The sequence below is a fragment of the Lolium rigidum genome, chromosome 6 (assembly GCF_022539505.1).
Source record: "Lolium rigidum isolate FL_2022 chromosome 6, APGP_CSIRO_Lrig_0.1, whole genome shotgun sequence".
Classification (NCBI taxonomy): domain Eukaryota; kingdom Viridiplantae; phylum Streptophyta; class Magnoliopsida; order Poales; family Poaceae; genus Lolium; species Lolium rigidum.
The window spans coordinates 63229777-63255738 of record NC_061513.1 but is presented as its reverse complement, the minus strand read 5'-3'; the positions used below and the strand labels follow the sequence as shown (position 1 = coordinate 63255738).

At 43.6% G+C, this 25962-nt stretch overlaps 2 protein-coding genes and 3 long non-coding RNA genes across 9 annotated transcripts; all 5 read left to right on the top strand.

Annotated features, from left to right (window-relative positions):
* The first annotated feature begins 4249 nt into the window (after positions 1-4249).
* Positions 4250-10739, top strand: LOC124666998 (aminoaldehyde dehydrogenase 1a). Its single transcript, XM_047204330.1, has 15 exons — positions 4250-4490; positions 4600-4742; positions 5774-5854; positions 5939-6084; positions 6510-6602; positions 6681-6804; positions 6885-6950; positions 7125-7191; positions 8694-8770; positions 9169-9282; positions 9639-9716; positions 9791-9942; positions 10049-10109; positions 10316-10422; positions 10502-10739. The coding sequence occupies exons 1-15, from the start codon at positions 4379-4381 to the stop codon at positions 10584-10586; spliced, it is 1506 nt and encodes a 501-aa protein (XP_047060286.1). The 5' UTR covers positions 4250-4378; the 3' UTR covers positions 10587-10739.
* A 905-nt stretch (positions 10740-11644) lies between these two features.
* LOC124662706 lies at positions 11645-13235 on the top strand. Its single transcript, XM_047200512.1, has 3 exons — positions 11645-11751; positions 11832-11907; positions 13015-13235. Exons 1-3 carry the CDS (start codon positions 11656-11658, stop codon positions 13233-13235), a joined length of 393 nt encoding a protein of 130 aa, XP_047056468.1. The 5' UTR covers positions 11645-11655.
* Positions 13236-13562: 327 nt separating this feature from the next.
* On the top strand, positions 13563-14764 carry LOC124666996. 4 transcript variants are annotated; one of them, XR_006991108.1, is made up of 5 exons: positions 13563-13677; positions 13858-13947; positions 14034-14114; positions 14194-14553; positions 14624-14764. It is a non-coding gene; the product is annotated as an uncharacterized LOC124666996 (long non-coding RNA). The 4 variants fall into 4 exon arrangements; XR_006991110.1 differs by having other exon boundaries at positions 13569-13947; positions 14194-14476; positions 14613-14764; XR_006991107.1 differs by having other exon boundaries at positions 13569-13947.
* A 6-nt stretch (positions 14765-14770) lies between these two features.
* On the top strand, positions 14771-15354 carry LOC124666995. 2 transcript variants are annotated; one of them, XR_006991105.1, is made up of 2 exons: positions 14771-14796; positions 14908-15354. It is a non-coding gene; the product is annotated as an uncharacterized LOC124666995 (long non-coding RNA). The 2 variants fall into 2 exon arrangements; XR_006991106.1 differs by having other exon boundaries at positions 14776-14796; positions 14878-15354.
* A 3715-nt stretch (positions 15355-19069) lies between these two features.
* LOC124666994 lies at positions 19070-21283 on the top strand. Its single transcript, XR_006991104.1, has 2 exons — positions 19070-19353; positions 20623-21283. It is a non-coding gene; the product is annotated as an uncharacterized LOC124666994 (long non-coding RNA).
* Positions 21284-25962: the final 4679 nt, after the last annotated feature.

Genomic DNA, 25962 nt, shown 5'->3' with positions numbered 1-25962 from the left:
GAGTTGAGGCATATGGATCAAGAGTGGGATATTGTCCATCCCGATGACGGATAGATATACGGCCCTCTCAGTGGAATGTCGTCTGATTAGCTTGCAAGCATATGAATGATTCATAAGAGATGACATACCACGGTACGAGTAAAGAGTACTTGTCGGAGACGAGGTTGAACAAGGTATGGAGATACCGATGATCAAACCTCGGACAAGTAAAATATCGCGTGACAAAGGGAATCGGTATCATATGTAAATGGTTCAATCGATCACTAACTTATCGTTGAATATGTGGGAGCCATTATGGATCTCCAGATCCCGCTATTGGTTATTGGTCGGGGAAGAGTCTCAACCATGTCTGCATAGTTCGCGAACCGTAGGGTGACACACTTAAGGTTTGATGTCGTTTTAAGTAGATATGGAATATGGAATGAAGTTCGAATGTTTGTTCGGAGTCTCGGATGGGATCCAGGACATCACGAGGAGGTCCGGAATGGTCCGAAGAATAAGATTCATATATAGGAAGTCATTTTCTAAGTTTGAAAATGATCCGGTGTATTTATGAAAGGTTCTAGAAGGTTCTAGAAAAGTCCGGAAGAAATCACCATGGAAGGTGGAGTCCCGGAGGGACTCCACCAAGCTTGGCCGGCCAGCCATAGGGAGGAGGAGTCCCAGGTGGACTCCACCTAAGGGGGCCGGCCACCCCACCAAAGGGAAAGGGGAGAGTCCCACCCCAAGTAGGATTCGTCCATATGTCAGTTTTGAATTGGGGTCTTATTCGAAGACTTTGGGCCAACCCTTGGGGGTTCCACCTATATAATGAGGGACAAGGGGAGGGGGCCGGCCACACCAAACCCACCTTGGCCGCACCCCATAGAGGCACCAAGGCGGCGGCCCCCTCTCCCCAAACCCCAGCCGCCCCTCCTCCTCATACAACTCTAGTAGCGCTTAGGCGAAGCCCTGCCGGAGTTCTCCACCACCACCGCCACCACGCCGTCGTGCTGCCGGGATTCCGAGGAGGATCTACTACTTCCGCTGCCCACTGGAACGGGGAGAAGAACGTCGTCATCAACACCGAACGTGTGACCGAGTATGGAGGTGCTGCCCGATTGTGGCATCGTCAAGATCTTCTACGCGCTTTTGAAAGCGGCAAGTGATCATCTTCTGCAACAACGAGATCTAATCTCGTAGGCTTTGGAAATCTTCGAGGGTTAGTCTCATGATCTTCTCGTTGCTCCCATCTTCTAGATTGCATCTTGGCTTTATTTTCGTTCTTGCGGTAGGAATTTTTTTTTCTATGCTACGAATCCAATCATGAGGATCTCCCATTCTACCCAACCAATTTCAAATCAATTTGGTAGAAAGTAGGAGGAGGTTCCAATCTACAACGTGCTAGGTTTCATCCCCCTTGAGTTCATCAGCTTTGCTTGTTACTCTTGGGTTCATTGGGAAATCCTAGGCGGTTAGGGTCGCCCGGAGGCTTTTGACTTGTGATTTTCCATGTGGAAAGTTTGTGAAGGCCTGGAGACCACCCTAAGGACTACAACGCGTGCTTGGGATATTCCTTCGTGTGTAGGCTCTCGGAGAAGAAGGTGATACTTTGTGGCATTGGGAGCCCTTCGTGGGATCTCACACCTCTTCAACGTGCCGACACCCCCCCCCCCCAATGGAAGGGAACGTGTGAATACATCTTCTATCCGAGATCTTTACTTGTGTGTTTTTACATTTATGATAGTATTTGTGGTCGAGGTACTTATGTCATCATATAGGTTGGCTCACCTAGCTTACATTAGGCTAACTTATATTTCCGTAGAGCCTATAATTGCAAGAGAATGAAAATAAAATTTGTAGGACCTATCCACCCCCTCTAGGTCACCATCTCTATCATTTCAACAACAACAAATCCTTCTAGTTGTTCCATGTATATCTCCTCCTCTAGGTCACCATCTACTACGAAGCTTATATCTTGATTCATCTGATAACCATGCCCCTTCATTGCAAAACAAGGTTGCGATGCAAAAAATATCTCTCTATACATGAAGAAGATGGAGAAGACCGAAACCTAGGTTATATCGAAGGTCCTCGTTAAGTATACAAAGAAACCTATGTTTCTTCAGATTGTGGGGGTCGGGCATCTGCCATATCGATCCAATATGAGCACCCTGGCTGCAGAACTAGAGAAAGACAGTACATGGAGAGTCCATACCTACGGGGCGTTATCAACACCTGATGCCATGAAATGGATGAGCTTACCATCGAGGTATAGGGAAGTGAAGAGAAACATACTGCCTTGGTGAAAAAGATCGAGACTTTGACCATATTGTTGGATCAACAAATGCAACATTTAAATAACCAACATATAACATGGTAAACTAGTGGTGTGAAGCAGAAACACATTTTTTCTCCTTAAATAAGGAAACAATCTTCCTCGTAGTCTTAGGTGAGGTTATCGGACATGCTCTAGTCACTTCATTCAACAACGTCTGCAACGTTTTTCTTGTGTGCAGGTAGCAATGTACTTGGTAAATTGGACTCACAAAATTCACATTTTACAAAGAAGTTGATGTCCATAGAGTACTGGAGCATATAAATGTATTTACAAGATTTAGCACCTCGCATGAGGTGTTTCTGTTTTGAGTTTCCATGTCTTTGTAGCATTGCATTCGATATGAATGATTTCTTTACATTTAACGGGGAATCATACAAATATGTGCGTGTTTAATGACCTCATAAGTCTTGTTGATCATACACCCAACTATATGTCGGCAAAGATTAAGAGTAAATTTGGGTTTGGTTAAAAGTATTTTCATAATTTTTTTGGAAGATTGTAATCCTTATAAATGTTTATTACAAGTATTGTTTGACCTAAAGGATTTCCTTGCAGTAAATTTATAGGAAATAATTCATATACTCAAATCTTTTGAAAATAATAAAATGTTCTTTATGTCCGGTAGTCAAGAGTCTTCAACGCAGATGAAAATCACGTTAAATTAAAATAGACATGAGATCATAATTCTCATACATTATAACTGATAAAAGATAAACACCAACTACAAACACATGAGAGACATACATAGGGTTAGGAGTTGGTAAAATTGCACTACACTCCGAAAATTGCCCCCAACCCCTCACCGCACACTTCTTTAGACTCCCCCCGCGGACTGAGACCCTTACTGGCACCCATAGGTAGCGGCATTCCTTTCTCACGTAAAAGTGTACAGAACCATGTATCAACTGCAACATAATATCTATGATCTTTTTAAAAAGATATGTGGAGCAATCTCGCTCCTTGTATGGAATAAAACAAGATACATGAGGAACGGTAAAAAGACTACTAGACCACAGATTTTGGAGGTGGCGTTTTGGCTCATAGGAGCAAATGCTCCTATTATACAAAATAATTAAAAAATAATTTTAAAAATGTCAAAAAATTCTGACATAATTTTTTTGTTGTACATCGTGACATTCTATGTTAGTGCACAAGTTTTCATGGAGAAAGAACATTTTAAGTGGCGTGTACAAAAAAGATAAAAAAATATCCTATACGTAGTCGTGTTATAGCATCAAAATTTGTCTTTTTTACTGGAGCCACAAATTTTTATAGTTTTTTTTGAAAACTTGTGTACGAACATAAAATGTGTAGATGTACATGAAATTTTTTAGTTTAGAATTTTTGACACTTCGAAATATTGATTCACACAATGGGAGCAAATGCTCCTATGATCCAAAGTGAATATCCCACAGATTTTGCTTTTCTTTTGCCACAGTTTGAGCAAGCTATGGATGCATGACACATGGATGTCATGTTGTGGCATGATTATGACATTGGCTGTGACATATCACATCGTCATCACCGATTACATATCTTTCCGTCGTATAAGTGGATAGGATAATTTCACCAACCATGTGTGACTGCAAATTAGTGAGGTAGGGCTTATCATGTGAAAAAAAAATACCAGAAAATAGTACTACTCCTATATATACCAAAAATGAGATAGTATATCTAGAGCGAATTAATAATCAACATAGTAGTATAATGTTGTATTCAATGCTACTGTACCTGTTAGAAAACCATTCAGCGAACAAGCCTTTTTTTTTGGACAGCGTTCAGTAAACAAGCCTTTTGTTTTGACAGAGTTCAGTTAACAAGTACGTATACTGTCCCTGTAGCGTGAACAATGGTGAAACAGTCAACCTGAATCAAAACAACCCTGGTTCCGTCTCAGCATAACGGCGCCGCGTCCTCCGCGTCCACGCGCCCTCAACGCAACTGAACAAGAGGATAGATAGCGCTTTCCACCTCCACGCCACGCACACTACTTCACTCCTCCACCGCGGCGGATCCGATCATCCCGGGTACCCGATCCTCACTACCCCGCGCGCCTCCATGGCCTCGCTAACCATCCCGCAGCGGCAGCTCTTCATCGACGGCGAGTGGCGCGCCCCCGCGCTAGGCCGCCGCCTCCCCGTCGTCAACCCAACCACCGAGGCCGCCATCGGTACGTACCGGATTAACCGCATCCTGATCCATCCATCCGGCTCCATTCCGTTCGCCCGCCCGTGTGCTCCTCTTTCGGCGCTGATGAGCTAGGTCTGCATTTTGCGCAGGCGAGATCCCGGCGGGCACCTCCGAGGACGTGGACGCGGCCGTGGCGGCCGCGCGAGCCGCGCTCAAGAGGAACCGCGGCCGCGACTGGTCCCGCGCGCCCGGCGCCCTACGGGCCAAGTACCTCCGCGCAATCGCCGCCAAGGTACGCGCGCCCCATCACCATGTAACCACGTTGTGCTGCCGAGCTCCCTGCTGCTGCCTCCGCGCTGGTTTAGCCCACAAGTCAGTAGGCTGTAGCCTAAATGGTGTCGGGCAGCGACTGTGCTCAATCGGTGCTACGGTTGACTTCTAATTTTAGCCTCATGTCGTGTGTGAAGCCTGGTTCTAAGTGTGCTAATGCATGCTACTATATTAGTTTTCCGCAGCATCATTTTGGCCCCTGAAGCAACTGGGAGCCAAGGAGAGAGTCTTCTCGCCTTAGTTTTTCAGAAGATAACTAGATTGCCGGGCTCTCCCCGGCAAGGCGAGTTCTTCGTTGTAATCACAACACTCCACCGATAATTTCAGTCAAACAGGACGGAGGGCCTTAGCTCGCAAGAGCGGCCTGAACCTGGGTAAAATTGCTGTGTGTTTGCCAACCTTGTGTGAGATTGTTCGTATTGCATTGCAGCCCCTCACCGAACCAAAAAAAAGGGGTGGTCTCACACTCGGCGTCTGCGAATGCACCCGCGACACATGCTTTCTCTGTGGAAATTACATGTTGAAGTTTCTTTAAGAAAATCTAAAAAAATATATAACAGGCAGTGGAGGTGAAAAAGAATCATGATCAAACTCAATCTCATTACGAAGATGGATAACAAAGAACAATAGAAAATCACGTTTTGTATTGGATCCCTCTTCTCCATGAACAGCCCAGCCCACAGATTGTTTAGCGCTTTTTTTTTCTTGCATAGGTGATAGGTGGCTCTGTTACTGATTTACATATTACAGGATTATTAATGTTATGTTGTACACTCTGTTTATGTGTCCCAGAGTAAGTTAAAAATTCTTATACCCACTTATTTAGCGGAAACCCTCATCCATCTTTGAGTAGCAAGGCTAGGGGTGATAGGCTTTTTTCTAAGCGAGTAAATAAAAAATAATTCTGCTTTTGATATTAAAAAGGTAATGTGTGGCTCATCAATACTTGGTTTACACGCATGTCAGCTTTTGTTTTATATTTTCTTTCTTCAGATAATTGAGCGAAAATCTGACCTGGCTAGGCTAGAGTCACTTGATTGTGGGAAGCCTCTTGATGAAGCGGCATGGGACATGGTATGCGACCCACTTTTTGAGTGTGTGCATTAAATTGTTTTTCTTGACATCTTATTCTGATGTTTATGGTGTTCCTTTTATCAGGACGATGTTGCCGGCTGCTTTGAGTACTTCGCAGGTCATGCTGAAGCCTTGGACAAAAGACAAAATTCTGAAGTTTCTCTTCCGGAGAATTTTAAATGTCATCTTAAGAAGGAACCTATTGGTGTAGTTGCGCTAATCACACCTTGGTATTTCTCATTCCTCTTCTGCCACACTCTTATCTCTCTTTATGATGTGTAGCATATATATAGTAAAAGGAGCTTTAACTTGGTGCAGATGAATTTTAGCCATTGCAATTTAAGTTACTCTTCCCTCTTTTCTTGACCATATATAGTGCTAATGTTCTCCAGATATCACTTACTACCTAGTGTTAAGCTCAATTGTCTGAGACAAATTCATTTTTTGCATGTGTGTGTGAAAGGTGTGGCTAATTTTACTAAATATTTGCTTGTACACAATAATTTGCAAAATCTTACTGCTGAAATTCAAACACTTGATTTGGTAATTGCTTATTGATTATATTCCAGTTCATGATTTCCATGATTGCTCTTGTCTACAACTGAACTTAGCTGATTTTGAAGCATAACGTTCTTTGTTTGACATTTTAATGCAGGAACTATCCTCTCCTGATGGCTACGTGGAAGGTAGCTCCCGCTCTGGCAGCTGGCTGTACAGCTGTACTGAAACCATCTGAATTGGCTTCTGTGTAAGTTTAACATGTTGTGATAATTCCATGTTATGAGCAATGGCGATTGATAGGTCTATATATTTTTGTAATTACCAGGACTTGCTTAGAGCTTGCTGATGTGTGTAAAGAAGTCGGTCTTCCTTCAGGTGTCTTAAACGTTGTGACTGGATTAGGTCCTGAAGCTGGCGCTCCTTTGTCATCACACCCTGATGTCGACAAGGTACATATATTTGTCCTTCATATATGTTTGATCTGTCAATGAGTATATTCCTGAGCATATATGGCTTTTTGAGCTTTTAGGTCGCATTTACTGGGAGCTATGAAACCGGTAAAAAGATTATGATTGCTGCAGCTCCTACAGTCAAGGTTTGTTCCAAATATCTGTATTTTCATTATCTTTCTTGTACTTTGTTGTGGTAAATATGTGTGTTTTCTCCTTCGATTATTAGAATAGCCAAGAGATTTTTTACGAACCATCCTCATAGCAACTTTATCTCACATCTTTTGGTATTGTTGTTGTATTGCATATTTTCTTGACAGCCTGTCACACTGGAACTTGGTGGCAAAAGTCCTATAGTAGTATTTGATGATGTTGACATTGAGAAAGGTAAATGCCACTTTCTGAGACATAACCAATTCGTAAGGTACTTAGCTATGTGGGACTTTTCAGTCTCACTTAACTGAGCGGGATGTTCTGAAACGCCTTTATTTGTGTGATTTTTTATAATAGTAATATTATTTTCTTTAATTCCACAAATATTATGCATTCTTGAATATTTTCAGAAGTGTTGTGACATCGGCTTGGCCGATCCCGACTCGGACATTTCGGGCTAGACGAACCAAACAGGCTCAGATTACTTGGTTTCTGCCCAGTGACAGAACAGGTCAGGCTGGTCGAACCTTACTAGGTCGGGATGGCCGAACCCAACTGGACCTGGTCAGGCTGGCCTAGCCTGACTGGTCCGCATGCATCTTTTTTTGCTGCCAACCCGATTGGTTGCAAACTGCCAGCTCGCGCATTTTCATTCTATCTTAGCTACCATAGTGTGCTCTCTCTTAGCTAGCTCTGTGCTAGTGCAGCGGTGTAAACAGCTACCTCTCTCTTAGCTAGCTGCCTATATCTGTCTAGCTCTTTTTGTTTAGTTGGATAGCTAGCTAACTACGATCTTTTGGTCATGATACATAGTGCAATAGTTCACACATCCATGTTGGGTCCATGCGCGTGAGAAGACATCACTCCCAGCCTCCAGCCGTGTAAATGCAGGAAAATAAGTTGTGGTGACGTAAGTGGGGTCCACCAACTTGGCATGCATTTCTCTCAGCCTGCTTCTTTCGTGCATATGTGACCAGATGACACAGGAAACGACACGATGCTGAAGCACATGTGACTAGAACATCGCTAATCCCAGCTATCGACCGCTTCCAGTTTCAGCCTCCGTGTTTAGTCGCTGCCGCACGCGGACCAGTCAGTCTAGGCCAGCTCGACCAGGCCCAGTTGGGTTCGGCCAGCCCGACATGTTCTGTCACTGGGCGGGGCCCAAGGAATCTAGGCCTGTCGGGTTTGCTCACTCCGAAAGGTTCCAATCGGGATCAGCCAATCTGATGCCACAATATTTTTGAACATATTAAAAACAAGCAATATTTGTGGAATTAAAGAATATAACAATAATATTTGAAAAAAATCGCTTTATTTGCTGTCTGATGCTTGTCATGATAAATGATCGTTTGGAGTTAGAATTAGTGACCTAGACAATTGGTAAAGAAACAAGTTGTTTGACCACACTTTCTAACTTTTGAACTGGGGTAAAAACTTATGATGGAGATGTACCAACTGAATAAAGAAATCAAATAAAAGTTGTGTTGCAGTATGTATGCAATATGTTGCATGGTTTCATCATTCTATTTTGCTGAAAAGCGAGGCAGTTAGATCGACTAATCATAAAAATACAAGTAGTGTGGTTAAGGTATGGAAACCATTACGATTCCGCCTTTTCAAACTGCAATTCGCTTCAGTTTGTTGATACTTGCATTTTAATCAAATATAGATCCTGTTTAGCAACAATTTTTGACCTGATTTGGATTCCATTGTTGATTTTTCTATTTGAACAGCTGTTGAGTGGACTCTTTTTGGGTGCTTTTGGACCAATGGTCAGATTTGCAGTGCAACTTCTCGTCTTCTTATCCATGTAAGTATTGGATGTACCTGGTAACGCTGAGGAAGTACTCTACACGATTGATGGGTGTTGATCATATCTCAGATCTGCCACAAAACCTCGCATAAGATTATTTTATGATGCCACTATCAGTTCATATAACAAACGCCATTGCATTGTGAACGGTATGCTTGTTTTGTGCGCAATATATGTATTGCCCCATTGTTCAACTTACATGTTTTAGCACTTCAGTTTGCTGTGAGGAATTCATATCTGTTTATATGTATTGATGAAGTAAATACTTCGTGGGTGGAAATGGAAGCAATTTTCAACATGTTCTGGAAGCTATATTTGGAGTTTGTTAGTTTGTTGCTTTTAAACATATGCAGTCAGTTTCACACTCCTGAGCAATGACATCAAAAGCTTCGCAGAAAGATATTGCTAAAGAATTCGTGGAGAGGATGGTTGCATGGTCCAAAAATATTAAGGTGTCAGATCCGCTTGAAGAGGGTTGCAGGCTTGGGCCAGTTGTTAGTGAAGGACAGGTACTACATGTTACTTTGTTTAAATTCTAGAGAGGAAAGATATCATGAATACTGCTAGGCCAATGTGCCGTCTTGGACCCCTGGCTTCTTGCTGGAATTATGTTTGACACAACTTATTTTTGGAGGACCAGTGTTCAAAACTTCAAATGCACTGGCTGAAATGCCACATTCTGTAGGATTTTATTGTTATATTTTTCACAGTAGAATTTGAAGTTCTAATTACGGCTTTGTGACAATGGAGTGGGTGAAATGACCAATTGACCATCCAGCTTTGCTGTCTTCTCTGTATTTACAAATTACTGATTGTTTAGACTCATTCCTTGTTGGGAATCTAACTCGTCATATTGCCCTGCCAGTACGAGAAGATTAAGAAGTTTGTATCAAATGCTAAAAGTGAAGGTGCTACCATCCTGACTGGGGGTGTTAGGCCCAAGGTAATGCTGCAGTCCGCAGTTTGATGTACATGTCTATGCTACTAGACAATAGCTAATGTATTGTGTTTTTGTAGCATATGGAGAAAGGTTTCTTTATTGAACCCACAATCATTACTGATATCAACACATCAATGGAAATTTGGAGGGAGGAAGTCTTTGGTCCAGTCCTGTGTGTGTTAGAGTTTAGCACAGAAGATGAAGCCATTGAACTAGCCAATGATACCCAGTGAGCTACTTATTTTTTAAATGCATTTATGTGTTTGGTTGTTATGAGGGTTTTCTTCATATGTTAGCCTCTTGGTGAACTTATTCAACAACTTTTCTCCTTTCAGTTATGGTCTGGCTGGTGCTGTGATTTCTGGTGATCGTGAGCGATGCCAGAGATTAGCTGAGGTATGACTAAGTGAAGGGTTGAAACATTACTTTATTGGCGTCGCTTGAAGTTTACATCCCTGTTCCAAGTTATCATTTCTGCACTTATGTTCACTTCATAACATTGATTCATTTCTTTATTACTCCAGTTGAGTTTGTTTTATTCAACTACTGGGACTGTTTTTCTGTTTTTTTTAACAATCGTATGACGCCAATTCCAACTACAGGAGATCAATGCAGGATGTATTTGGGTAAACTGCTCGCAACCTTGCTTCTGTCAAGCTCCTTGGGGTGGGAACAAGCGCAGCGGCTTTGGACGTGAGCTCGGAGAAGGGTGAGCAGAGCATGGTGGTCGTGTTCTCAAGGCATAACTGTTAATGATCTCTACCTGACACCGTGCCTTTGATTTGCAGGGGCATCGATAACTACCTGAGCATCAAGCAGGTAACGGAGTACACCTCTGCTGAGCCGTGGGGATGGTACAAATCTCCGGCCTGATGTAAGCTGGCTCGATGAGTTAGATTTGTTCTGTCGGAATATATATGTGCCGCAGAATGGAATAGGCTTTTTTTTGTATCAGTGGACACATAGTTGCCATGTACCGCTGAATCTGCAAAAATAAAATAAAGGCATGAGTTGTACGGAGTAGTATGAATGATACGTGCGCATGGCTTGCGTGAGATTACTCTGCATATTCCAGGGCCCGGCTGATCCAGCCATCTTGGCCAGTGTCCGGGGCACGATTTGAGTGTGGCCAGAAGTGGGTGCTCCTATTTAGGGCACTAGATGATACCCCGCACGTTGCTGCGGGACAAAAAATCAGCACTGGTGCGTATAAATAGTCATACTATCTCCATATTTGTGTAGTTAACACGCAGACTCAATATGAAAAATTTGGAAAAAATACTTCATTATACACTATATAAAGGATGATCAGATTTGGCAATCTTTATTGATTTGGATACTGTTCAGTGCCTATTTATCCATTCTTTCAGCCAATCAAGCAATAACACATCATCACAGTGACACTGTTTATGGGCAATTTATCCGTTCCTTCATCCAAGCAAGGCAACCGGCTACCGGCAGAGACATTCTTCCTGTTCCTATCGATGTGTGGTTCTTCTCAGCGGTGGTCAAAGCGGTGCGGGCCCACCATCGATTTGTTGAGAAACACCCACGAGACAAAAAAAAAAAAAAAGAACCAAACCTCTATTCCTCCTCTCTTTCTCCCTGGCCAGGCGCGGGCGGCGTGCGTCCCGCGCTGCAGAGGCGGCGGCGGGCGCGTGGCCGGGCTACGGCCGGGCGGTTGGGGCGGCGTCGGCCGGGCGCGTTCCAGGGGCGGCGTCGGCCGGGCGTGTTCCAGGGGCGGCGGCGGGTGCGCGGTCTGGAGGGCGTCGAGCAGGCGGCGCGGTCTGGCGCGTGAGATGGGGCGGCGAGCGGGTGGCGTGGCCAGGCGCGACGGCGCACGGGGTACACGGCGGTGGGTTTGAGGCGCGGCACGCGAGGCCGGGGCGGCGGCGGCCAGACGCGGCGGCGACACCTCGCGCGACATTGGGATGGGCTTGGGATGGAGGCGACGCGGTTTTCATGGAGGCCAGACGGCGAGCAGGGAGAGGCGTCCTTCACGTATCCGGCGGCGACCATCGGCGTCAGTGGCAAAAAGGTAAGTAGCCGGCTGTTGAGGCTCTGCCTTTTCCTCTCCTCTATCTTCCTTCTCTGACCCCCCTATTTCTCTTCTTTCAGCAGCGACACAGGACGGGAGGATCTGGTGCTTTACCAGAGCGGGACGAAGAGCGCGGCCAAACCGCCTCCATTCCAGGTTCACCTCAGCGCCCTTTCTCTTTCTCAGCCGTCGGAAGCGACGAAGCATGAGGAGCTCGACCTCAGTAGCGACCTCGACCTGCCGTGGCGCCGTCTGGTTCGCCGTGTGGCCTGTCGACGAACACCACTATCGTTGCCTGTTAGGGATCTGGGAACACGAGGTCGACTGGAAGCCACCGCCTCCCTGCCGACGGCCCCGGCCCATCTACTCTGCCTCTGCTACATCTCACCATCAGCCCTTCCTAAATTTGTGCGGAGCCCCTGCTATTGCTCTCTCAAATCTGGGCTTTGCTTTTGATGCCTGATGCATATAGCCATATACCATTGGTCACTATTATGATGGGAATTTTACACATGGCAAATGTTCCTTTCAAAAGTACACGTACGGCAATATGAATTCTGAAATGCGTACATAAGCAAGGCAGGTATGTTGGTACAGCTTTATTGTTGGTTATTTTGGCAAATTGCTTCACGAGGCTACCTTTGGTGATGCTTTACATACCTGTGTCACCGCCAAGTGTCCACAAGATAATCCTGATTATGGTTTTGCGTTCAGAGTGATAATTGTTGTTCCGTTGGTAATGACAGTCCATGTGTTTCAGTAATATTGGATATCATTTGCCTGATTTGTCAACCAGGCGAACTGTCGAGGATAGTCAACAACCTAATAGGCAGGCATAGAGTTAATAATCTCAGAGTAGTGTATGTAGTAAACAACATAATAGGTTCACTCTTAATCTATATATGTACAAAATGAAGTTCATGCCCTGAATGATTTTTGAGCAAAAAGTGTAGAAACTGAATACCAACATTTCGTCTTCTTTATGTTCTTTTTTTTTTTTGAACTGTCTTCTTTATGTTCTATCCTTGAAGATCCGAAAGAACAAAGTGAGCCTGATGTTGCTTAGTTATGTTAAATGAGTTTACTTGGAGAAAAAATGTAGAAACTGAGTACTAACATTTGACCTTCCTTCGGCCGTTCTGTCCTGAACATATCAAAGAACAAAGTGGGTCTTATGTTGTACAGTTAAGTTATATAAGTTTATTGGCAATGTTGTCACTACCATTGGATTAAAATGCTTTTCATGTTACCAAATTTATGCAGGGTTCAGCCACCGAGCTGAAGTGTCATGGTTTCGCCATTCCAGGGTCCCAAGCCAGCATGTGTTCTCCAGAAGCCAGAATTTGCTTATGTATATAGCTGGGGTGATGTCGGTATGCCATGCAGTTTGCATTACCGCAACCTCTGTGCGGACTCCTGGTGTGCACAAAGATCGCTCATCTGTCTCTCAAGTATTTGTTGGTAATTTTTCATCTCAACATTGAGTTTGATCTACACGAAATTGGATAGGCAGTAGACAAACAGTGTATACTTATCTGCTGACAGAATATGGTATGTGGTTTATTTGAACTAAATCGGAAGATTCACAAAAAAACATTGGTTCATCCTGAAGTTACACTCATACTTGCAGCTTTTTGAAGTAACAGAAGTTCACAAAAATTGTTGTTTATTATGAGGTTCAAAAATTAATATCACAGTATATGTTCATCCTGAAATTACTCTTCAATCTTATGGTACTATGCTCAGCTGATATTCAGGTAATTTGCTTCATCCGTGTACTATGGTTCTAAATGTAACAATTTTTCCTTACCTGCAGATCTCAGTGGTGGTACCGGCAGATAAGACATGAAGCTGCATGAGGCTCTACCAGAGTCTTATGCCATTCCTCTGGTCGCATATAGTGCACAGCCTTTGAGCGTCTTACAAGTACGAGCATGCGACAGCAAGCTTCTGTCAGGAGACTTGCGCTTTATTTCTTAATGATCTTACCATTCGCTTTATTTCTTAATGATCTTACCATTCTTTTGAGACCGCATATATTTTAACGGCGTGTTTTCATTATAAGTGGAAATCTCTTTATTGTTACTCTGTTGGACAAGCATGCAGAGAACTTTGATGAGGACTCTGTCCGTGCAAGTTCATCGCAGGGCTGTGTCAGCATATTATTTGTAGGCATGGCTGTTGCTTACTACTCAGGTTTGTTATTCTGTACATGCAACAACACACTGCTCATAAGGCAACCCCATTTACCATCCCCTGACAAACTGCTTGCTCCGGTGCAGGAAACTGTGCTTCAAAAGCACATCTCTAGCCCGTTCGTACATAAACATTCCCATTCCGGAGGTATTTGATATACATGCCAGGTATAACACACCAACTCATCAAACTGATATCTATCTTCACTATATACATGCTTAGCACACAAATGGCCACTTATTACAGATACGGGAATCAGCCATATGAAGTAGAATGGCACGGATCAGATGCAAGGGCTGACCCTGTTGAGATAACATTGTATGCTTTGTCCAAAGAAGAAAGAGATTTCACTATGGTAACCTTTTAAAATTATTGATAAAATAAAACATGGAAATAGCAAAGATGCGTTGTGCCTGCTTATCCCTAAACATATCAATTGCATTGATAATATGCAGGAAAAGTACTATAAGATGACATTTATTGCCACAGAGGTCGAGAATTCTGATGGCTGTTGTTCACGACCTGCAAGGTATGCTGGAAAAATATCCCTAATGGAAATGCTTACAGATGCACCTACAACTGCTTCTGCAAAGAAGAGAGGCATGGGTAAGCAACTAGGTTGTGTACACTGATGAAACCGTCCCATATAAACCAGAAAAATAAAGATTGTTTGCAGGTAATATTGGTAAGCCGACATTGCCATCAGCAAGAAACACAAAAAACTGCATTGTCTACAGAAAAATCTTCCATGGCTTCTCCATCTGGCGAATCACCAAATACAACAGCAGATAGCAGAGCTTTAGGCGCCATACCAAGCAAAGACAAAAGGCCGAATCCGATGTAGACGATGTAAGTAGAAACTGGATTTATCCATTCTCTCAGTTCCCAGCTACATAAGCTTAAAAGGGACACATTTATGCCACAATGTAGATCGAATAACAATATTTTTTTCTACCGAAGGATGTCAGCTCTGTGTCTGAGAGAAAGAAGAGCAAGGCCACTGCCTCAGATTCTGCATCGGCTAAGAAACAGGTCAGCAAGGCGCTCTTCCCACGCCAATAAAGACGATGTCACTTGCCAGTAAGCATAAACCTCAAAACAGCGGTTACCCAGAAGCAATGCAGTTGTAAGAAAATACTCGACTTTACCTTTCTCTTTGCATTCAACACCTGCACATATCATCAGTTCCAAGAACAGGTCAATTCAGACTGAGAAGAGAAAGATTGGTTAAGTGCAGATTTCATAGACTACTACTGATCTGCTATGTGTAATATTATGGAGCTACCAACTACTCTAGACAATATGTGCCTTTGATGCATTGTGGATGACGGAGTAGCTGTGACCCATCTGTGTGTAATAACATAAGATGTAATCCAATGTTCCACAATAGCACGAAGATATCTACCACTCCAGCAGCAACAAGCCTTCTGCTATGTCTTCAGTTCAGATCCATCACTCAGATGTCTTGCCACGGGCGCGGCGTGCCGCCGCGCCAATGCCTCCTAGTAATTATTCAAGATAATATGATTTCTCTGTTTTTTGGTACATTGGAGTAAAAGATCAAAGAGATGCATGCTACGTGTGCCATGGCGCACAACGCACCTGAAGGAATTAGCATGCATCGTCCACCTTGTCACCTTGATCCATTGAGCCGAAGAATAACCAAAAGTCCAAAATGGGATGGTTGGTGAGTAGGAAAACGAATAATACTGAACAGACAGACAATCAGAACATGCCATATTTGATACTCTCAGCGAGGGAAGGATTGCCATTTTCACGAGAATAATCAAGCAATAGGATTTTAACTACAGAAGTTTCGTATTAAATTATTAGAAATAACTTAATTGGGTTCTCCGATAAAACATATGGTGGCAGTATTTAAATTAGAAACTTCCATTTGTCAAGTGAAGATGCAGATCTAGGAGACATTGAAGTGCTTAACCCAGAGGAGATTGTCTATACATGGAAGTTTGCAAACTGAACATCATTTTCTTTTACCAGCACATATATAACTACTATATTAAATGGCAACAAACATCTTTTTTCTCATAAATTTGAGACTTGCTGGGAATTAATATGGAGATGACACGTATGCTATTTGGGTTGTTTAGTTTTCATTGAATTTTGCTGTGTACAGCTTTGGTGCTCTCTAGCAATTTTATGGGTTATGTGGCTCGCGCAGCTTCTTGCGCGGTGAGATTGCTATTACGTTTTTTGGTCAGTTATCATGTGACTTTTGCTGTTTACGGTAGGCCAGCATCAGTTTTAATATATAGAGTACTGTCGGCACCGCTTTGACTTTCGGTCTATGTTCACTCGAGAAAGCTTCCGTCGTGCGAGAAACCGCCGGCTCCTCTGCTGTGGATTTCTCCGTGCATCACCTACCTTGGATCTTCTTCTCCTGATCCCCATCCCCGTCGTCTACCCAAGGCCTCTTCCGCCGCCGGCTGGGCCGTCAATTTCCCCAGCTCCCCACCGCCGCCAGCCATGGCCGGAACTTCCGGGAAAGAAGGGGAGAGGCGCGCGAGCTCAGGATTCCGGGCGTGGCTACCGGGGCGGCGCGCCTCATGGCCGACAGTGGTTTGCTTGCGGGATATCTCTTCCTGCTCTCCCCGGTGGTCTGGTCGGGTCTTGATGAAATCCACCAAGCACACGCCCTATCACTCTCTCACCCCACCACCACCACTCCTCCTACTTCCTCCCCCCAACAACTTCTGCGCCGGCACCCGCACCATCCTCATCCTCGGCCGTCTCCTCCCCTCGTGTCGCCTTCTTCACCGCCGGCGCGACCACTTACCAGGCGCCACCTCCTTGCCTCGTGGGGATCCCGTCAAGAACGGGCTGACTTCACCACGGGCAGGCGAAGCCCGAGCCCGCCGGTGCCATGGTCAACTCCGTCGCCGGCAGGCCCCCTATGGCCAACCTGCACCGCCTAGCGCAGAAACAATCCGGCGCCGCCTCCTGCCCCAGCGCGGAAGCACGACACGCCGACGCCACCACGCCCCAAATCGTCCCTACCGCTGGGCGCCCCGCGCCTCACTGCTTTCACCGTGCCACCGTCGCCGGCAGCCCCCTAATTCCCACGTCGTGGCTGACCGGGAAGAGGCGCCCGATGCCGGATTCGAGCGGGCTGCAGCGGCGGCGGTCTCTGTGGTAGGGGACGGGGCGGCGTGGCGGCTGTCGAGGTTAGCCCCTGCCCTATCGCCCTTCTGGATGCCGACTCGTGTGGCGCACCGGCGCCTGGGCCAAATCTGGGCGTGCGACTGCCCAGCACGCCTCCTTTGCTGCACCGACGCTCACCTCACAGCCTATTTTTTTTGTTTGCCATGTCCTTGGTTGCCGTCTGATTTCGTTTGTGTGCGCAGAGACGGTGATCTAGGAGGATCTTAGTGTGGCGGTCGCGATCTCCACCTCTGCAGCCTCCCCGCACATGGTTCTCATGTCAACAGTGGCGTGGCGTGCTTCTGAGAAAGGGGCGATCCCGAGCTAGCCGCCGAGCTCCCTAACGGAGGAGCCAGAGCTCCATGGTTATGTGCACAAAGTGAGGTTGTCTCGCCTATGTCCAGCGTTGTATTTAGCAGTGGCGGCAGCCTGGAGATTCCCGACTTTGTATTTGGCTTCGTCGAGCGGGATGAGGCCGACGTCTGCGGACGACCCTCTCATCATTGGGTGGTAATCTCGGTTACGTGGTTTCTATTTACATGTCCTATACTACTACCAATTGCGAAGGATGAGAAGAGTCGTGTTTCTTGCCTGCCGAAAATTGGTTTACTTTAACTCTGTCCATAGTTGGCTGATCCGACCAGGACATCGGTTTTTTGGGATCGTTTGTCATTACCTGAACAACGGGGCTGCCCAGGGCGATATCATGCAAGTCGTCTCACAGGTAAACAATTATCTATGCTATCTACCATAATCTCGTGGTTGCGATCAAACAGATGTACAAACATGAAACCTTCCAGGCAGTTCACTATACATGACTTTTATCTCAAAGGATTGACTTTGGCCACACCGTCTTCATCAAAGAGCTCGGGTTACACAAATCTCCCTTCTTTGTGTACTGGAACAGCTACCACTTCCTTAGAACAGCACTAACTTACCACTCTATAAAATAAAAAAAGCAAGAGGCTATAGTACTGTAAGCACGTAACCTTTACTGGTTTTGAAAAGGGAAAATCTGCTATATCATGAAGTTGGTAACTTTAGATCTGCAAATGGTGATCTGCTAATTAGAATTTTGAGGGGTTGAATGGCAATGCTGCAATAACTATTGATTATCATCACATACTGTTCCTATCAGAGCTGTGAGACACCCATCTTGGTTGTTTTGCGCCATGGATTTTCTGAAGCATATGTGGTTAAAACACCATTTCTAACTCATGCAAAAGTGAGCTCTCATACATGTCTGAAAAGAAGGAACAATAAGAAGTATTTCTATCTCTTAGGTTGATTTTTTTGTCTTGGCCTGACTCCCGATAAGCTCTATGCAGGAACAATATTGATATGCAAAAAGGGACTGATACAGAGGTAGTTACCATATCCATTTTTACGCAGATTTCTATACTTTGATGTGTAAGCAGAAGGTTTGTAGAATTTTATAGGAAGACTTGGATTTGCCAAAGAAAAATGACCTTTTGATCTTAGTTTACTGAAGTATTGTTTATTTGACAATACAATGCACTTCCAATCACTCTTAGTTCTGAGAAATTCTCAGGATGCTATGAAGCAGCAGGGAGTCATACAATGATGGCATAATTTTATTTATTTCATTAGTCAATCAACTCTTTACTGTACATGTCCCAAGATGCTCATTTCTGTACTGAACTCGCTGTTTCCGTTTCTTATTGATTTTTTTTGCGAATGCTTCTGATGTGTATCCTCAAAAATTCAGAAAATAAGAACTTAGCTTGCAAAATGTTCTCATTGGTCTGCTTGGATCTTGGTTACTTCGTTTATTTTCTCCTTGGATCTTGAAGACTGCCTCTATTCTCCTTTTCTATGCATTGTTTTAATGATTTTTCAATGTTGTTGTATGGACATTAGGTTTGGGCGTTTGGCTCTCCATTTGTAGTTTTAGTGAAGTAGATTGGAGAGGCATATCATAAATGGTAGCTATATTCTCAGTTCAGTATTATGATAGTATCAGTGAAATTGACCATGCCAATGTTTTCTTCCTCTCTAGAAGTGCGATATTTTATTCCGCAAAAGGAAGCCATTGGTGCAAAAGAGGTCAAGCTTTGATTCTATTTGAGTTTATGCTCTCTTTGTAATCCCGTTTTCCTTTCTAATTAGCATTTGATTGTGTTTCAATGGCAAGATGAAGTATAGTTGGCATTTGCAAATACACTGCAAGATGGAAAGTACAAGAAATCTGTGAAAAGATGCCAATGATATTCTAATACAAAGGTTAGGCACTCATAATTTATATTCATGTGGTTTATTATGTCATAAAAAAATACATGAAACCACATGTTCTCCTGAGAAGGATTAGTGTCGTTTTATCTTTGACACTATTGGTACTTTTGGTAGAAAAGAAATGTGCAAACGGCACACCCGTTTCTACTTATTGTATTTCCTTTGCTCAAGTTCCTTCTCTATATAGGTTGTGTTAGTATGCCTTTCCATTTAGGACATGAGTAATTTCAAATATTGAATCTTTCTATGAATATTGGGGAAGTGCATTGTGAATGGTTTGATTGCACTGCATTCCTATTTGGTTTGTTGCCTGTGCCTAGGTTCCTTCTCTGCATGAGTAATTGATTAACTGGGATTATTGAACTTTGCGAAGTCTTTGGGTTCCCAGGAACCTTATCAGTTGTATATACTTAGTTGACCACATAACTATGGCTGTTTGCATTAGCAATTTCCTTCCGAACTTAATAAGTAACCGTTTTTACACTACACAAGCTGTAACTTCTAACTATTTAGGTTATTTAGGTTGATACATGTATGCACTAATAGCCCACCTACTAGATTTACAGAATTAGATGTGAATTATGAAAAATAAGTTTGTTATCCAACTGATTAATTCTTATCATTGTATGGATATAGCATTTCTGAAAATTCCTCTCCTGCTGAATAAATAACCATTTCTAGAATACACGAACTAACTGCAACTTCTAAATATTTGGGTAGTTTAGGTTGATACATGTACCCACTCACTGCCGAGCTACTAGATATATTTACAGAAATTATATATGAGCTATACAAAGCATGTTTGTTATGAAGTTTTCAGTCCAGTAAGTTTACAGATTTAGAACTTGCTGTTTTGTTGTGCTAACAAGACAAATAAATACTGGATTTGGTTATGCCCATATAAGTCCCCAGAGCTAGCCTGGTGCTTATGCTTAAAATGGGTACTTGCACTATTCAGCCATCACAGAAGATGCACGCTTCTTATATGTAGAGAATCATGAATGCATGCTAGCTGTAAGTGGTATGGATCCGGAACTTTCATTTTTCAGTAACTTTCTCATTTTGTGGGGTCCATCAGATAGTTAAAATACCTTCATTGCACCAGCAGACCATCTATTGCACCTGATAAAATAGTCTGCTCCGCATGCTTCTTTGCTTCCTTCTCCCAGCTATTAACCTCTTATCTTATAACCTAGAATGGTTTTTCTTCTAACAGTGCATAGGAACATTTTACTCTGAACTATTCTGCCCTTTCTGTAGTAGGTTGCAATGGGTCATCAAGACTATGGGAGATAAGAACACCAGCAATTCAGGCAACAACACTCCCTATTCATTGCAGTTTTTATCTTCTTGGAAGAAATTATCTTGCAAGCTGATAAAACTTATAAAAGGAGACTGGGACATACTGTTGGCCGGCCTTGCCATTGCCGTCATCAGAGACCATTTGCACGTGTGTGCCATGCGCTGCTATTGGTGAGATTTCTTGGTCTTTAGTTTGCTACCCCCATTTGTAATTACTCAATAAGTAAGACTAAGCAGCTTTTCTATCTGGACCTTGGTGCATAAATTTCTTGGGCAACTGAATCCGAAATAAGCAGCTTAGTCTTAGTTGTAGATGCTAGCGACTGTGTTACCACACCATGATTATACTGTAGGTAGGTTGAGATGTGCAGGGTGTCGCATTCGCTGATGAATATTAGTCAATAGGTATCAGAAATCGGTCAATTACGCGAGAAGTTTAAGTGTTGCTTTCTTGTGGAGAGCACTGATGGCTGGAGATTACTGAAGCACTTTGTTTGTTCAAGTTAGATGCTACAGATTTTCATTGTAAATACTACTGGTTGTTTAACTGAATGAAGTTATTTAAGTTTAGATGTGTTGTGCCTCTGAACTCTTTCCTCAATGAAGGTACAATATGCAATATACTACGGTTTAGACTTCGGAGTAGGGTGAAAAGCCAACTTTACTTCTAACATGTGCCGCTTCATGTTGTGGTCGAATGTTCTCTAACAGTCTATGATAGGTAAAAGTGAACAACTTTTTTTTTTCAGAAAAAAAGTGGTCCTCTTATACACAGAATAATTGCAGAAATCTTAAAATGTATATCCTATATCTAAGAAATCGGCCACATCCCGTGAGCCACTTCATCGAAGCAATGGATTGCAACTCCTGTTGGTATATTTAGTCAACATCAAGCTATTTGATTTTGTCTTCCTAGACATCAATATGTCGCCACGTGCCATTGAAGTTATTTGCTTTTGCTCCCTGTGCCATACCAAGATTAGCATCATGGTGTTCCTGAATGTCATATTGATGGAGTTACTTGCTTTTGCTCCACGGGCCATACAAGGTTCAGCAGCAAGGTGACTGCATTACCACCACTAGAATTTGAATTCTGTTAATCGGACCATCTTGGTGAAACCATGTTCATTATATGACCATCTACTATCTGCTTCCATGTTGTCCGTCACTTTCCATCTCTGAAGTGTTCACAGTCAGCTCTGCAACTATTTCGACCTATATGCAAATTGTACCAATGCCTTGCTATAAAAAATATGCCCATAGCATCTCACGGAACTTAAACCATCTTTCCCAACTCCACCGGCCAGTAAAACATGTTCCACCAGTTCCAAAATAACCAATCACGCTTACAAAAGAATTTTCATTTATTGGCCACAGCAAGGGCGCGGCGGCAATTACCAATCACGCTTACAAAAGAATTTTCATTTATTGGCTACAGCAAGGGCGCGGCGTGCCGCCGCGCCTACCTTTGCTAGTATATATATAATGACAAACACCACGGTGCTGTTATTTGTCTTCACACTTGAACACCGCACGGGTGAGTATGCAAGAGAACTGCATTCTGCATTGCAATAGGACACGGATGAAAAATCAAGTTGTAGTTATTAGGCCAATCGTTCAGCTGAACATACAGTAACACCATGAAGCACCTGTAATTCGTAATGTTCTAGCAAATTAAGGAAACAAAAATAGACTTTTAAATTTCAGGAAGCACTTTTATTATGAGCTACACTATCACATACCTGAAGGGTATTATGGATGTTCCATTTGTGGCTATATGTTTACCCAACACTCTGCAGGCACTATATTGCAATTCAATAATTTTAGCAAGCCTGCACTTTAGTGTAATCGCTCCATGGTCAACTTGAATTGTAGATACAATACGGGTATGTTCAGAAGAGGCACTTCATAATTAAGTACAATCTCGAAAAAATAATTAAGTAGATACTTGTGTGTGATATGGTAGAGCCTGCAGTAGGAGAAGACCAACAGTGACAATCATGCAGTTGTATAACTCAGACACTACCCCATGGTATTCCGAGTCAAATATTACAACCTAGGGAATGACATACTCCGTACCTGAAATTGCACTGGAATATCCCATTAAATCTAAGATTTGTTTGTGAAATAATAGAACCCTGCAGTAGGAGTATTATGGAATCATAGTATCTTTAGTTATATACAATAAACTTCATTGACCAACAGTTTTTTAGGTGCCTATATATGCAACACACATAGATTCGGGATTTTGAAAGAGTTAGTGCATATTTCCGTTCCTACAGGCTAAAAATTTCAAGTTGTTCATGTAGCAAAAGGTACAGCAGCTTGCCTCTTGAATTTTGCAGATGCAGCATGCATCTGATATGGTAAGCAAGAACGCTCAACAATTATCTGTACGCTGGTTTCCATTTGTGCTCATGTTCTGTTCCAGTAAACGCATGTAATCAGGTTATTTAACATGGCAATCTCTATATGATGTCAATTGTCAAATGGATTGATAGTGAGTAGTAAGTACCCCTCTTTTTTCTCATATAAACATTTTGTAGTTTTTCTTAGCAATCATTTATTTGCAAATACTTATCCACTCTTGGTGGGAAGAATTAGATGCTGAATTATTTTGTACGCGCCAATCTGTTTGAATATGTCCAAGGCTGTGTTCAGTCACAAAAACATATCTAAATGCAAGGCTTTTGACCATATAAAACAACTAAACTTGAAAATTACGAACTTCAGCATATTCTTGGGTATGTTCAAGCAAGCAAAAGAACAAATTGCAAGGATAAGCAGCGACCAGATGTGAGGTGTACGTACCAATAGGAGTGGTGAAATTAGCCTTACGCCTTTGGATAAGCAGCGACCAGCTAGGAAAGATCATGAACAACACTGCTTCGCCAGAAGTGGGGAGAAACACCGCAACTGCTTCCGCGTCCAAATCAACAAAACCTCGCAAAATCCAAAATTGTTACCTAAATGGCATCATATGGCAGGGACAATGGTGAAGACGGGATGGAATATCTCACCAGCGCCGCGAGTTTGAGGCAGACGCCCAGCCGCACTGGAGGACGATGCCTCGGTACGAACGACTAAGTCACATGAGGGAATTTATAAGGGGAAATTTGGCATGAACCTCTCGTATGCCTGCATCAATTTGTTGTGCATCAGTTTCTTGCGGGAATCGCGGGGACATGAAGAGATAGCGCCGCCGTGGAAATTGATTGAGAGGAGGAGATGCTGGAAGTGTTGGTCGATTGATCTAGATTCTTCTTGGTGGAGAAGATAAACAGAACTGGGCCTGTTGTGGTACCACACATGGGCCAAAGAATAGGACAGAAAACTGTATGGGCTGGGGTTCATATGGCACGGACCACAGAAAAAGAAATGAACGCTGGAAGTGAAGGGTGATTTTCTTTTCAGAGAAAAGAAAGGAAAATAAAAAATAAAAATCGGTAAAAATACTGAGGTGGCAGTTTGCTGAGGTGGATGGGCTGCATGTTGAGAGAAATAGTTAGTGGGGATGATCTTCTTAGTTATATAGGATCTGCAGCTGATCCATTTCGGATCCCAAAGTGTAGCCCGTTTGGATCGAGAGCCGCGGACACTAAATCAGTTGTTCGGCCTCACGTATGCGTTTGGTTAGATACCATAGTGTCGCCCGTTTGTGTTTCAGAAAAAAGTGTCGCCCGTTTGGATCGAGCTGCGACACGGTGTGTTTGGTAGCTCGTGTCAATCCAGAAAATCTCATCCCAACCGAGATTTTCGGTGAAACATATGTTTGTTAGCCCGGCTCAACTCATCTCAGCTATGCCCAACTCATTTTCATATTTTAAACTTGTTTAAATCTTTGTCAAACCTAGGATTTGACCAAAAGATTCAAATGGGCATAAAATTCAAAAAAAAGCAGAAAAATGAAAAACCAAAGCATATAGTCTTCTTATGTCATATAGTAAGCATTCAAGTTGATGAATTAACAAGGTTTGGACATATTCAAACCATACAAATCATGTATCTACCCCCTAACCCTAAACTCTGTCTTATGAAGTCAAGCTTGAAGAGAAGTGGTTTTGGGTTTCAAACATGGAAATTTTAAAAACCTCCCAAAAACTTCATATTAGAGTGACTAATTAAGAAGGATACAAGCTTCCCTTTTCGTTTTCATGTTTTAAACTTGTTTAAATTTTTGTCAAACCTAGGATTTGACCAAGATTCAAAAAATGCCCCTCAGCCAAGCCAGGTTGTGAAGCTCGATTTGAGCTTCACAACCCAGCCAAGCTGACTCGATCCCGCAAAGTTTCTCGGGAGACCCGCGAGCGTACCCCCAGACCCGAGCCCGCCTCCTCACTTTCCTCCAAAACCAAAAACGCTCACAGATGGCCCCGCACCCCTCCTCTAGCCGCCGCCCTGGCCGCCGCCCGCCGCCGCCCCTGGCACCCGCCTGTCTCCGAGCTCGCGCCGACGCTCTTCTCCCGCGCCTCCTGCAGTTCCTGCCGAGCCTCCTGCAATTCCTGTCGTGCCCGAGCTCACACCGGCGCCGCTCCTCTGGCCGCCGGCAGCCGTCTCCCCTGGCCGCCGCCGCTGCCCGACAGCCCGCCACCGCCGATGAGCAGGCACCCAGGCCGGTCCTCCTCCCGCTCTGGCCTTTCTCCCGCCCTTCACCTCTCCCGCTAGCCGAGGCAAAGCAAGGGACGCCGGGAAGATGCAGGAGCTCACGCCGTCGCCTAGCAAGCTCGGCCGCCGCCCCATGGCTCGCCGCCGCCGGCCAGAGAGCTCCCAGCACGTTGTGATGCAAAGAGGATCCAGTTGCTTTTTTATTGTTTTGTTTAGGAGCCTTTCTGCAAAAGTGTGGACCTCTCTGTTATTTCTAGTTTTTGGGCCAATCTCACACCATACGGGCTAACAAACAAAGTATCAGTTCAGATTTTCTCACCACATACGGACTAACAAACACACCACAAAATCTCATGCTAGCTTGTATAAGGTGAGATATCTCAAGTGGGAGAGTGAATTCGAAGTGACTCAGGCTACCAAACACATCCTAAATGGGTTGTTTGGCCTCACGTATGCGTTGGGTCTGGTATGCGTTGGGTCTGGTAGCCCTAGTGGCCTGACGTATTTAGTCTGCCCATGGTTTAATTTTTTTCTGGTCTCACTGAATAGAAGGTCAATATATGAGAAAAAGAGGCCATACAAACTACAAAGTTTGTAAATAATTGTAAATAAAAGATAGACAGGCTAATTTAAGGAATCACGTAGTTCACACACAATAGTACCAAATTATAGTGCAAAGAGACATAAGTTTCA